Source organism: Gracilinanus agilis, chromosome 3, assembly GCF_016433145.1.
Source record: "Gracilinanus agilis isolate LMUSP501 chromosome 3, AgileGrace, whole genome shotgun sequence".
Classification (NCBI taxonomy): domain Eukaryota; kingdom Metazoa; phylum Chordata; class Mammalia; order Didelphimorphia; family Didelphidae; genus Gracilinanus; species Gracilinanus agilis.
In genome coordinates, this window is record NC_058132.1 from 501,590,855 (window position 1) to 501,604,651 (window position 13,797).

General features: G+C 37.0%; 1 protein-coding gene across 1 annotated transcript in view; it reads left to right on the forward strand.

The window, feature by feature from the left end:
• Positions 1–13,797, forward strand: part of CCDC138 (coiled-coil domain containing 138) — a 62,087-nt gene that overhangs the window by 33,927 nt on the left and 14,363 nt on the right. Inside the window, exon 13 of the mRNA XM_044667074.1 lies at positions 1,293–1,469. Within this exon, the coding sequence (XP_044523009.1) occupies positions 1,293–1,469 (177 nt within the window). The remainder of the gene's footprint in view (positions 1–1,292; positions 1,470–13,797) is intronic.

Here is a 13,797-nt window from a genome sequence, read left to right on the forward strand (position 1 = left end):
CTTCATGGAGAAGGTGGAGCTTGAGCTAAACTTGAAGGAGACTAAGGATTCTAAGAGGTAAGGAAGGGAGTACATTCCAGGACCTAGGTCTAGAGATAAGAGATTGTTACATGGGTGCAAAGAACAAGAAACAGGCCAGTCATTTTGGATGGACTATTGAAGTGAATGAAGGGCACGATGTTTAAAAAAGCCTAGAAAAGATTAGTTAGAGCCAGATTTATAAAGGATTTTAAATGCTAAGCATACACAAGCGTTTTGGAAACTATTGTATTTATATAAGTTTAAATAAATGTAATTTTTTGAAGCATGTGCTTATCCTTACGACATAATGAAAAATGCATTATTGATGATGACTGGTGATGTTTAACTTGGAAAAGAGAAGACCTACAAAGGATATTCTTAGCTAGTTATCTTTAAAATCTGAAAATTGTCTCATGAAAGGGATTCAAATTTATTTTGGCTGAAGAGGGTAATACTGGGAGAAGTGGTTGAAAGGTGGATGTGGGAAGACAATCTTGATGAAAGGAAAAAAGTTATTAGCAATTAGAACTAACTAAAACTATAGTGATCTACCTTGGAAGGTAGTAATTTCCCACTTATTGGAGGTCTTGAATGCTGAATGTGCACTTATTGGCTAGTTCTTTTAACTTGGTGTGGGTAATTTTGATTTAAAAAAGAAATGGTTTTGTTTTTCTATCTCTTAAGCAGTGTTAAAATGTGATATTTTATTGTTATAGTTTTAAATAAAAATCATAAATATGTATTCTCCATTTAAAAGTTTTAAGGTTTTAGGTATAATGGCCTAATTTATCATACATTTACCCATTCAATCAACATTTAAGAGCTTATCTTAGGCATTACTAAGTATTGAAATTAATGCTGCAAAGATAAACAAAAAGACAAACACCCTGTCCTCTAACTTACATTTTATGGTGGGGGGGGGAGTGGAGATTGTGTACATTATTATGATAAATTAATGAAAATATATAGAAAGTAATTATTTTTGTGGGAAAAAGGAAAACACTAAAAAATGGGAAATCACAAAATGCTTGTTAAAAGATGTGGCACTTGAGCTGAACCTTGAAGGAACTAAGGGGATTCTAATTTATTTCCTTTCTAATTTGAATTTCATCAAATGGGGGGGGGGACTGAATTTAGTTTTATTGTTTTTTCTCAAGTCTTTCATTTTGTTTCTTTTGAAGTTTTGTTAGTGACGGTTTTAGTTTTCTGTCTGATTAATGATTACGGTAGTGATTATAAAAATTGTTGATTTCATATTTAATGTGTTTCAGTTGATTACCTGGCTCAGGCGTTTGATTCTCTTTGCTTGGACTTAAAGACAGATGAAGGAAAAGACTTGTTTTTGAAGTATCAAGCTGTGCCAGTTTTACTAAGTCATCTAAAAATAGCCAATAAAGGTCTGTTCTCCAATGTCATGGATAGCTTACTTCAAATGACAGTGGAATCTCGTAAGTTTTTAAATTGCATATCCTTAGAAAAAAAGTAAAAATTATGTTTTTCTTTTCCTCTAAGAGGCTAACTTTGGAATCATGGATAATAGTTCATTTCAATTCAGTACAAATGTATTTTATAACATTTTAAAAGTAAAATTTTAATTTGACTTTCATTTACAATTTAATATGAAAAGAATAAAATAATCATGCAAGCTGAATTGAACAAGAAATCAGAGATTATAATTGGTTGTATATGTTTGTAATTTTTTATTAACTTATCCCTAATGATACCCATGGTCATTGTCTTTAATTTAGTTATATCTGGATTGTCTGTGTTTCCTGCTTCTTTTTTGACCTTATTGTATAATTACATATTGTTTCCCAAAAGTTTGGACCAATTCTCAGCTCCACTGTCAGTGTAATAGCATGCCTGCTTTTTTCACAGCTACACCAACATTAGATTTTGTCATCTTTTTATTTGCTAATTTCAACTAATGTGTAAAGAGCTATGCTGGGTGCTAGAGATGCAAAGATAAAAATAAAATATTCTCTACTTTAAAGAAGCTTACATTCTACTAACAGATACAACATATATGCAGGTGAGTAAATGTGAGGATATTTTAGGAAAGAAAGAGTACTGATAATTAGAAAAATAAGAGACCAGAGAGGAATTGACATTTGAGTTGAGCTTTGAGGGAAGATAAAGATTCAGAGATGTAGAAATGAGCCCTCATTTAGATTGATGAGGGCTGATTTCTCAAAGGCAAACAATGGAATTTCAGTTTTAAGATTTTTGTATTCAGAAGAAGATTGGGTTGTCATAGAGTTGCTGAATGGAGCCAGAATAAAATCACTAAATCATGCTGACCAGTCGACTACTAATTTATATTATCTCAACTAGATTCTCAATGAAGCAACACACTTCTTTTATACCTCCCTAATCAAGTCACTTAGCACAGCAACTCTTCCAAATGTTTTTATTCTTTCTCAAGTCTCTCATGGTGCACTCCCTCTTCCTCACTCTTTGCTAAGGATTTTGTCTCATATTTCACCAAGAAAATTGAAGCCATTCACTTCCTCATCTCACATCATTCAAATGGTTTCCTCTGCTGTCTCTTTCATCTTATACAAAGAGATGATCTTTATTGCCTTCACATATGCCCATGATACTATTCTGTTCTATCTTCTTCAGCAAAGTGTCTCCTTTATACTTCCTACTTTCTCAGTAATTTCCTTTCTTTCCTTTAAAGAAACATTATTTCTTTGCTGCCTACAAAAATTCCCATATCTCTTCTATCCTTAAAAAACCCTTACTTGACTGGACCATCTCCTCTGGCCTCCTTTTATCCTGTAAATTTCCTGTTCTTGGAAGAGCCAGAGATGAGTCTGAAGTTGTACAGCTACTGTAAGTATAGTGATATTTTCAATGGAAATAGAGGAAGATTTATAGCGGAGGGTGATGATCTATGTTGGACATCTCCACTTTGAAATACTGAAAGACAGCTGAAGATGATGACCATTAATTATTAGTACTAGAATCCAGAAGAGTAATTAGGGCTGCATGCATGGATTTTATAATGAGCTGAATAGGGATAATAATTTATTTTAACCCATTAGGACATGATGAGATCATCAATAAAGAGAGAATGGAAAAAAGAGACTTTAGATAGAGCCTAAATATATGCTATGTCAGGGAAGTCAATAGGAGAAAATAGTAACTAGTAAGAGAGGCAGTCATCATTGTCAAAAGCTTAGAAATGTTAAGGAAAAACTTCCCTAAGACATAAAGCATAAGAAAAGGTTATTCAATTTATTACTCAAATGATCAATTTTAACCTTTGAGATAGTATGGTTTTAGTCAAGCAGGAGAGCCAGAAACCATATTGCACAGGGGTTGAAAAGTGATTGCTGAGGAAGTGATGGCAGGTTTATATTCTTAGACTACTCTTGGTTAGCAGTGAAAGGTAGAGGATATATAAACAGTAGTTTTAGGGAATAGACTAGTCAAGTGAAGGCTTTTGTTTTAGTATAGATAAGACAAACATGTTTGTGTTAAGAAACCTTGGAGGTAGGAAGAGGTTTTAAAAGAGAAGGTGAAGAGAAGCTGGGTCAAATTTCTAAAGCAAATGGGAGGGAGTAGGATCCAGTTTTCTAGTAGAGAAGAGTAAGCTGTAACTAGAAGATGACCATCTCTTCTTTAGAGAGAGGATTGATAGGAGAGAGCACAAATATAGGATGAAGTTTGAGGTACAGAATAAAGAGATGAAGGTGTTCACAATGGATGGCCAAGATACTCAGCTTAGGAGAAATCAGCTACCATGAAAAAGGAAGGTTGGGAGAGGAACTTCAGAACAGCTGCTATTGAGGGACATGATTGTCAATCTGAAACTAATGTATGTATTTCTTGTTAACACTGAGAGGCTAATTGGTGCTATATAATGCAAATTTGTATTGTACCCAGATGAAAACATTTTGTGCCATCATTGCACATTTTGAACTGAAATGTAGAAGGCAAAACAGATTCAAAGTGACCTAAGATTAAAGATTTGCAGACCATGACCAGCAGGACAAGTTGAATTCTTTAATTGGAAGTTTAAGACTTTTAAAGGGAGACTTTGTTCAGTAAAGGGGTATGAAGAAGGAGGATTAGGGGACTGAAAACCATAGTGAGGAGTTAGTAGAGTAAGAAGTAAAAGAAAAGAGTTTATGATCGTATAAAGAAAATTCAGACATCAGTTTTGTGAAGATGCAATTTTGTTTGTTTATTAGGTTAACCCATCTCTGTGGGGTGGCCAAGATAGAGCAGATATGGAAGCCATGAAAACTGAGGTTGATGAAGTAGGAAATAAGGATGTCTGAAAAAGAATGGCATTGTGAATGTGGAGGTCATCAAGGATGATGGGGGAGGGGCAAGAGCAAAGAGAAGGATTATTAAGCTTACTACTACTTTATTTTTGAAGAAAGGAGGGAGAATGACCAGAAGCTAGTAGGGGAGGAGCTGGATAAGATGATATAGGCTTAAACCTCAAAGGAGAAGTTGCTTACTTTTATAGATCAGAGGTTACTAACTTCTTTGGTGCCATGGATTCCTTTGACAGTCAGAAGAAATCTGTTCTTGGAATAATGTTTTAAATTAAAATACATTCAATTGTGAGGGAAACCAATTACATTGAGTTTTATCAAAATAATAGAAAAAATTTGTGCCTGCTAGATTAAGAACCTGTTTATTGTGAAAAGGAAATTAACACTCCCCCCCGCCCCCGCTTTTTTTCTTTTAATTGCTGTTGAATTTATTGTCACTTGACAAACTTTTTTTTTTTTTTTTAAATTTAGTCAGGGACTTAGAGTTCCCTTCCCTTTTAACTTAATCAGTTAGAAACTTGAAGATCTTTTATCACTGATAGAAAAAAAGTTCACACCCTCAGAGACAGGAAATTGATCCCACAAGCACTATCCCCCTGGGCAGAACCAGACAAATTAAGGAACTATGATTGGTTCCTGAGATGTGATGTGGGAGAACTAGTGGGTGGAGGAAAATGTTTTTAAGGTGAGACCCAACATGAAATGCTGCATTCTGATTTGAACTCACTCTCTGGGACTGGCTCTTGCACTGGTGGCCCTTGCTGAAAATACTCTCAGACTCTTCTGCCTGGGGATTGAGTTTTTTGGTGGTGAGCTGGATTTCATCAGAGTAGACTCTAGGGCAGTGGTAGGCTAGGCAATTCTCTACCTCCTTCCTACATTTCCCTCATTTTACTATCTCTCTATTTCGATTAAACTAAATTGTTAAAGCTACTAATAGCCTCATAATTTTAATTGTAATTATTATAATTGGCGACCACTCTTTTTAACTATTACAGTATGCAAGGATATGGAAGTGGTAGTTGTGAGATTAAAGAACACATCTGCTCTGGCTAGGTACCTTGCCAATTGTCTTTTTTTTTTTTAATTAACCTTTCTATCTTAGAAATGATACTTAAGTATCATTTCAAAGGCAGAAGAGTGGTAAGAACTAGGCCAGTGATGGTGAACCTTTTAGAGACTTAAATACCCAAACTGCAACCTCAAACCACATGGGAACCCCCAGTACCTTACCCCAGACAGGGGAGGGAGAAAGTGTTTCTATTGGGCTGCTAGGAAGAGGGGTAGAGAGCAGCTTGGCCCTGTGCTCCTCTAGCTTTCTGGTAACGAACTCTGGTGAACTCTGAGTTGGGGTGAGGGCAATGGCACCTGTGCCCACAGAGAGGGCTCTGAGTGCCTTTTTGGCATGCTTAACATAGGTTCACTACAAATGACTTGCCCAGAGTCACACAGCTAGGAAGTATCTTAGGCCAGATTTGAACCCAGGTCCTTCTGCCTCTAGGCCTGACTCTTAATTCACTAAGCCATCTAGCTGCCCCACAATTATCTTTTAGAATATTTAAAGTAGCATAGACATTCTCCATCTGATAGATTGCATTTTTTATGTACTTTGAATATCTACATGGCTTTTTCCATGAATATTTACATGATTTTTAAAAAAAATTATATATTCAGTTAAATAGTCTTTACTTGAATGGAGCAGATTGAGTTGTTTAGAACCTGTAATGGCACATATGTGGATAAGAATGCTTAATAAGTAATTTTTGGTGTTGAGATAGATGATTTATCTTTGTTAATACCTTGAACTTTAGACAAGTTCTTTACTTAAAAGCCCAGTTGTTTCGGTTTTGTCATTTTCAACCTAAATATACCCATTATCACTCTTTTTTTTTTTTTTTTTAAACCCTTACCTTCTGTCTTGGAGTCAATACTGTGTATTGGCTCCAAGGTAGAAGAGTAGTAAGGGTGGGCAATGGGGATCAAGTGACTTTCACAGGGTCACACAGCTGGGAAGTGTCTGAGGTCAGATTTGAACCTAGGACCTCCTGTCTCTAGGCTTGACTCTCAATCCACTGAGCTACCCAGCTGCCCCTCCCCCCCATTATCACTCTTGCCCAGTATATTGTCTAAAAATGTTTGTGGCTGCCAGAAAATGGAAACTAATAAAGAGGTAGATGAAGTGGGAAAAATTGTCTTTAGCTAGAGATAAGTTGTTTCCTCATTGTCATTTTTTTCAATGAAATCAGTAATTGTTTCTCTGATTTGTTTTTTGGCCCACCAGTTTTGAAGAATTAGATTATTTAATTTCCAATTAATTTTAAATTTGCCTTTCCATAAACCCTTATTGATTATGATTTTTATTGCATTATGGTCTGAAAAAATTGCATTTATTATTTCTGCTTTCCTACATTTGTTTGCAATGTTTTTATGCCCTAGTACATGGTCAGTCTTTGTATAAGTGTCATGTGCTGCTGAAAAGAAGGTATATTCCTTTTTATCTCTATTTTTCTCCAGATACCTATCATCTCTAATTTTTATAATATTCCATTCACTTCCCTTCTTTCTTATTTATTTTTTGGTTTGACTTATCTAGTTGTAAGAGGGGAAGGTTGAGGTCCCCTACTAGTATGGTTTTACTGTCGTTTTACTATCTATTTTCTCCTTAAGCTCCTTTAGTTTCTCCTTTAGAAATCTGAATGCTACACCATTTAGTGCATATGTTGAGTACTGATATTTCTTCATTATTTATACTGCCTTTCATCAAGATGTAATTACCTTCCCTATCTCTTTTAATCAGATCTATTTTTGCTTTAGCTTTGTCTGAGATCATGATTGCTACTCCTGCCTTCTTTGTCTCAGTTGCAGCCCAGTAAATTCTGCTCCACTCTCTTACCTTTACTCTGTGTATGCCTACCTGCCTCAAGTGTGTTTCTTGTAGACAACATAGTAGGATTCTGGTTTTTAATCCATTCTGCTATCCACTTCCTTTTTATGGGTGAGTTCATCCCATTCACATTCACAGTTATGATTATTGTCTGTGTATTCCCCTCCATTTTGACTTTCCTCCTTTAATTCTGCCTTTTCTCTTATCCCTTTTACCCTCCCCTCCAGCTTTTCACTTTTATTCAGTACCCCCCACTTTCCCCTACCTAATGTTATTGTCCTTCCTACTCCCTCTTATTATTCCCCTCTTATTATAGTGCCTTTTAAACAACACCCCAACTTCTCCCTCCCTTGTATTGCTCACCTCCTTACCAGCCTGCTTATAACTCTTATGCTTCTCTATAGGATACAATACAATTCTCTGCCCCAAAAGATCTGACTGTTCTTCCCTCTCTGAGCCAATTCCAATGAGTGTAAGATTTAAGTATTATCTGTTGCCAACCTCTTCCTCCCTTCCATTGTATTTGTCTTCTACCCTCTTCCCTCTGTGTGCTTCTTTATGAAATATATTTTACCCCATTTTATCTCTTTTCTCATTTCTCTTAGTATTATCTTCTTTTTTACCCCTAGTTTTTTATATATTTTTTGACATATCATCCTGTACAGTTTGTCACTGTACCCTCTAAGTGTACTTCTTCTAGCTACCCTGATGATAATAATATTTTTTAAGAGTTACCATTATCAACTTTTCATATAGGAATACAAATCATTTGAACTTATTGGGTCTCTTAAATTTTTTTTCCCTTTTTAAATTACCTTTTGTGATTCTCTTGAGTTCTGTATTGGGCATTAGATTTTCTGTTTAAATCTGGTCTTTTCTTCAGGAATGCTTGGAAATCTTCTATTTTATTAAAAGACCAAACTTTCCCCTGCAAAAATATAGTCAATTTTGCTGGGTAGTTGATTCTTGGTTGTAGACCCAGTTCCCTTGCTTTCCAGAATATCATATTCCATGCCTTCTGGTCTTTCAGTGTAGATGTAAACAGGTCCTGTGTAATCCTGATTGTGATTCCATGATATATGAATTGTTTCTTTTTAGCAACTTATAGTATCTTTTTCTTGGTTTGGAAGTTCTTGAATATAATTCCTGGGCATTGTCAATTGGGGATTTAATGCAGGAGGTGATCTGTGGATTCTTTCAATCTCTACTATACCCTCTTATTCAAGAATATCAGGGTAATTTTCTTGGATAATTTCCTGTAGAATGATGTCCAGGATTTTTCTTTGGTCATGATTTTCAGGTAGTCCAATAATTCTTAAATTGTCTCTCCTGCATCGGTTTTCCATGTCTGTTGTTTTATTAATGAGGTGTTTCATATTTTCCTCAATTTTTCATTCTTTTGACTTTATTTTATAGAGTCTTGCTGCCTTGTGAAATCATTTGCTTCTAATTGTTTGATTCAAATTTTTAAAGACTGAATTTCATCCCTGACTTTTTGATCCTTTTTTCCTTTTGACCTATTTTTTTTTGTAGATCATTTTTTTAAAATCTTTTACTTTCATTGCCTTATTTTCCAGCTGGTCAGTTCTGTCTTTTAAGACACTACTTTCTTGTTTTAGTTCATGTGTCTCTGTTTCTAGGTGACCTATTTTGCTTTTTAAGTTCTTTTCCCAATTGTCTTTAGCCTCTCTTAATTGTTTTTTGAATTGTTTTTTTTAAACCCTTAATTTCTTTGTATTGGCTCCTAGGTGGAAGAGTGATAAGGGTAGGCAATGGGGGTCAAGTGACTTGCCCAGGGTCACACAACTGGGAAGTGTCTGAGGCCGGATTTGAACCTAGGACCTCCCATCTCTAGGCCTGACTCTCAATCCACTGAGCTACCCAGCTGCCCCCTTGAATTGTTTTTTGAGTTCTCCTGAAACCTGAGTCCAATTTGCTGGAATTTCTGATTTTTTGCTTGGTGTTCCTTGGTCCTCCTTTGTTCTATTTTTTCTTTGTTCATTACCTGAATAGAAGCTGTCAATTGTAATTTCTTTTTTCTTTTCTGTTGTTTACTCATATTTTTTCCTTCTTTCCCCCTCCTTATTGGTTGTATTCTTGCTTCTTTGTTTATTTGCTGGATCTGTGAGTCTGGGCTTTTCTGCCCTGAAGGGGCTTCTTCTCTGCCCTGCTGATTAACTGGATTAGGGTGACGGAGCTGACTTATTGTATTAATGTGCCCTGAGATGAGATCTTTTGTAGCTGCCAGCAAAGGCTGAAGGTGAAATTAAAGGTATGGAGGCTAAAGGGAGTTACCCTGGGGCCTTCCCTCTACTCCTTTCTGCCATCTGCCTCCTTTCCAGCCACCCAGTCAGAGCCCAGAGCTTCCCGTGGTGGTACCAAGGTACTCTGTCTCAGCCTTCGCCCTGGAATCCCAGTCAGCTGGATTCCTGCCAGGGGTTTCAGAGCTGTAGGTTGTGGAGGGTATAATAATAAGAGGGGCTCAATAATGGATGTTGGTAGAAGAGAGAGTGTGTAAGGGATAAAAAGGGGGTTTGATTGGGTTAATATTAAAAGGTTGGTCACCAGGGAATTGAATAATTATCAATCCCTAATTAAAGAATAACCTCAAGTCAAAATTACTTTTATGGAAGTTTATTTACAAATGAGAAGAGGAAGAAGAAATAAGGAAATGAGAGAGAGGATAAGATAGGATAAGTAATCTAATGAGAGAGAGGATAAGATAGGGTAAGTAATCTAACACACTAGGTAATTTGCTCTGATCCCCTAGTTCAATCCAGATAGATGTAATTAACCCTCAGCTGAGGGAAGTCCGGCCTTGATCCCAAAGTCAGTGGCCTGAAGGGCCTTGGAGGCGAACAAAGCAAAAGCTTCAGCCACAGAGTCTCTATTAAAAAGGAAGTTCCTTAAGAGATGTTCAGGAAGATTCAGTCTTTACACTCACCACATGGAATTCCAAAGGAAAGATTTAAGAACAATCTCACCAAGGTCCAGAGCTCCTTCAAGTCCTTGTCACAAACCAGAAGAGAGCCCTGAGCTCACTCAACTCTCTTTTTAAAGGAGCCTCTTTTGTGCCACTTCCTGTGCCTTCCTCTTAGTTTACGTGTCCAATCACAACAGATGCTTTTCTTAGGATTGTCCAGGAATCACTCAGTAAATTCTGATTTGCCACTCACTCTAGCACATGTGGGTTGTAGACCTCCCAACTTGTGAGTTAAGTGGAGATGTTTTCACCTTTGGTGATTAAATCTAAAGATGGGCAGGTTAGATTTAATCTCATTATCACAAGTGAGAGAAAGAGGGTCTGTGTGGTGACTTCTTACCATTCTCTTAAGGCCAGTTACACACTGGGAGACTCTTAAAGGAGTGTCCCCGCAAAACTGGGTGACCTAGGTGGTCTGCCACCCCTCAAGAGTTGAGGGCAAAGCTTCCCTATAAGAGGAGGTAGGTGGTACCCCAATCTGATCTTAAATAAGGATGGGGTTCACTCAAACCCCCCCTCCTGTCCCTGAGGTTGGCTAACTGCACAGTGGGTAGTCTGGCTCAAAGATGGAGACTGCTAGTCCAAGCTGTAGTTCCCCTTTCCCTTGTTGTCTCTCAGGCACTGAAAAATGCTTATCTGGCTGCTAAATGGCTTTTATTATTTACAAATCAGGGTTTGAGAAAAGGGGTAAAGGGCAGAGGGATTTGGGGGTGCCCTCTTCACTAATCCTATAGGGTCTGTCACTTGGGCAGAAACTAAGGTAGTTCCAACTCCTAAGCTTCATACCCCCTTCCCCTTCTATTTCTATCTTCTATAATGATAGTTTAGTTAGAAAAGGTCTCTCAGCAAGGACAGGTGATGAGTGAGGGAGTCTAAGAGATTGCTCCCAGGGGAGTCCAAAATCTTAGTTGACTTGATGGTTGTAGTCTTGAAGGATGAGTTGTGTTAAAATGGCTGTGATCAGGGAATCAAGGTTTTAATTTCCAAGAGAAAGATCCTCAAGAAGGCCTCCAGACCAATCAGAGATGTGTTTTCTGCCTCCTCTCTGCCTCCTCTCTCCTCCCAGCCCCCCAGCCTGAAGACCACTCTTCTCTCTTCTCCTGGGAGAAATTTCCAGAATCCCCTGCTGGTTTCAACTGCTAGCAATTGTCTTCTTCTCCTTTGGTTCCATCTCCTCTTTTCAAAATTCCATCCTTACAAGGGGTGTTGGATCTTTCCCTTATACCTGAGAATTCAACTTTATCTGCGTACTTTTTAGGTTGGATCGAGCTGGGAGAGACCTGTGGCACTGTCCCTGTTGCCATACCTGGCTCTCTCTCCACTATGCACCCTTGCTCCTCTGGTTTTCTGCCAGCTCCATGAGACTGAGCCCCTCTGCCCTCTGGAGGTTTCTTCTCTGCATTATTAATAAACTGGATTAAGCTAGTTGAGCTGATCTGTAGATCTGAATGTGCCCTGAGGCCAAAATTTTCAGAGGCAGAGGCCCAAGATGGAGGTGTGGTGACTGAAAGCTGTGACCAGCCTGCCTTCTTCTCTGCTTCTCTACTCCAGCTGCCTCCCTGTCAGCTGCGGTCAAAGTCCTGAGCTTTCCGTATTTGTGGTAGCAAGTCACTCTGTCCTGGTTGGAGCTCTTGCCCCCCTCCCAAGTCTCAGTATAGTAGATGGAGGAGGAGCCCTGAGACCTTCCTTCTTTCTTTTCCTTAAAGCTGAGAATTCAACCTTCTCTGCATACCTTTTAAGTTGAATCAAACAGGAGGGTCTTGCAGCTCTGTCTTGTTGGATTTGGCTTTCTCTTCCTCTTTGAAGCACTTTGTTTTTGATTGGTGTAGAAGGGTTTTCACAGAGGAATTGACTTGCTGCTTCTAAGTAGCTATCTTGACTGCCCTGTCTTTAGCTAGAGAGAGGGAAGGAAGTCATCACTATGAGGCAGTTATTCCCAAAGTGGGCGCCACCGCCCCCTGGTGGGTGCTGTAGCGATCCAGGGGGGCAATGATGGCCACAGGTGCATTTATCTTTCCTATTAATTGCTATCAAGATTAAAAAAAAAATTAATTTCCAGGAGGCTAAGTAATATTTTTTCTGGAAAGGGGGCGGTAGGCCAAAAAAGTTTGGGAACCACTGCTATAAGGGGTTGTCAACCAGAAGTACTAACCCTAACACTAAATCTTGTAGCTAACAGTCAGTGATTTCATTCTGCAGAATGATTATATTTTTCTTCCTTATTTTGTTTTTGCCACCTTTATTGAAATTGTATTTCTTGGATTTTTAGAATACATATTTTAGTAACTTTTTAAAAGGATTATATTACATAGGGGCTGGATTTAGAGACCTTAGCTTGTTTCTATGTGTTTACAAATGTATTCTTGGATATGTTTTGTGTGATAATATATGTATAACCCAGATGGAATTGCTTGCCACCTTCGGGAAGGGGAAAAGAAGAAGGGAGAGAAACAGTTTGGATCGTATAACTTCAGAAAAATTATATGGAAATTTGATGCTAAAATAAAAAAACTGTATTATTGTTCTTCATGTCTAAATTTACTAATCTGTAAAATGGGACACGAATTATCACTTACTCATCAAATTTAAGCTGTGTAAAAATTCTGGCATGGGACAAGTATCAACATTTGATAGTCTTGATTTTTTTTTCTGACCCATTATATCTACCAAGTTGAATAAATCTCCCACTCTCACCATAAGCAGACAAAGAAACAAAATACTCTTCTGTCATTTTTCAACCTGAAGGATCAGTAAATAATATTCCACAGAATTATTGAATGGGATGGGCATGAAGGGTATTTACTGTCTTATACTAAGGCATCTCCTTACACTTTTTGAAGCTCTAAAATTCTTTTTTATTATTTTAAAATTAAAACTCATTTCATACCTAATTGTTTTTTAAATAATATGATGTTTTGAATAGGAGATAAAAATGAAGGAATCTTTCACCTCCATTCTAGTGAATAATTCTTTTTAGTTCCCAAGAATCAGCAATGATAGAAAAAAAATTGGTATTTAAAATGTGTTTAAATGTATTTCCTTGATTATAAGGTAAAAAAAGCCTTCTAGTGTGTCTATGTAGTAATAGTTCATGGAGAATATTTTTTCATTAAAAGCCTCTGATTATATTCTTTTTTTACACACTGAATTGGGCAGTTAAATATTGTAGTGAAGAAATCACTTCATGATTTGTTTAGTATATGCAATTTTCTTTTTCTTTTTTGATCTGCTTGTTGATAGCTGGTACTTGGTAATTTGAGTTTTGTTGAACTATGTAGATATATAATTTAAAAATCTACTTTTGAGGGTTTTTTAAAAATTGCTCATAGAAAGTATTGAGGGAGGGATAGATAAAATTGAAAAATATTTGTCATTTGACCTTCCCCTTCTTCTCCCTTACAAACTTCAGGTAAATAAATACTATTGATGGGCATTGTTTTCCTCCTTTTATATGTGGTGTGAAATTGAATTCATTATTCTATTGAAAAAAATCAAAGTTCAAAAGATTTTTAGTTTACAAGATAAAGAATCCAGCTCACCTAATTAAAAGGAAATCCTGTTCTAGTTATCTTTTATCCTGACTGCCTTTGTAAACTTAATTTCAATAGTCATTT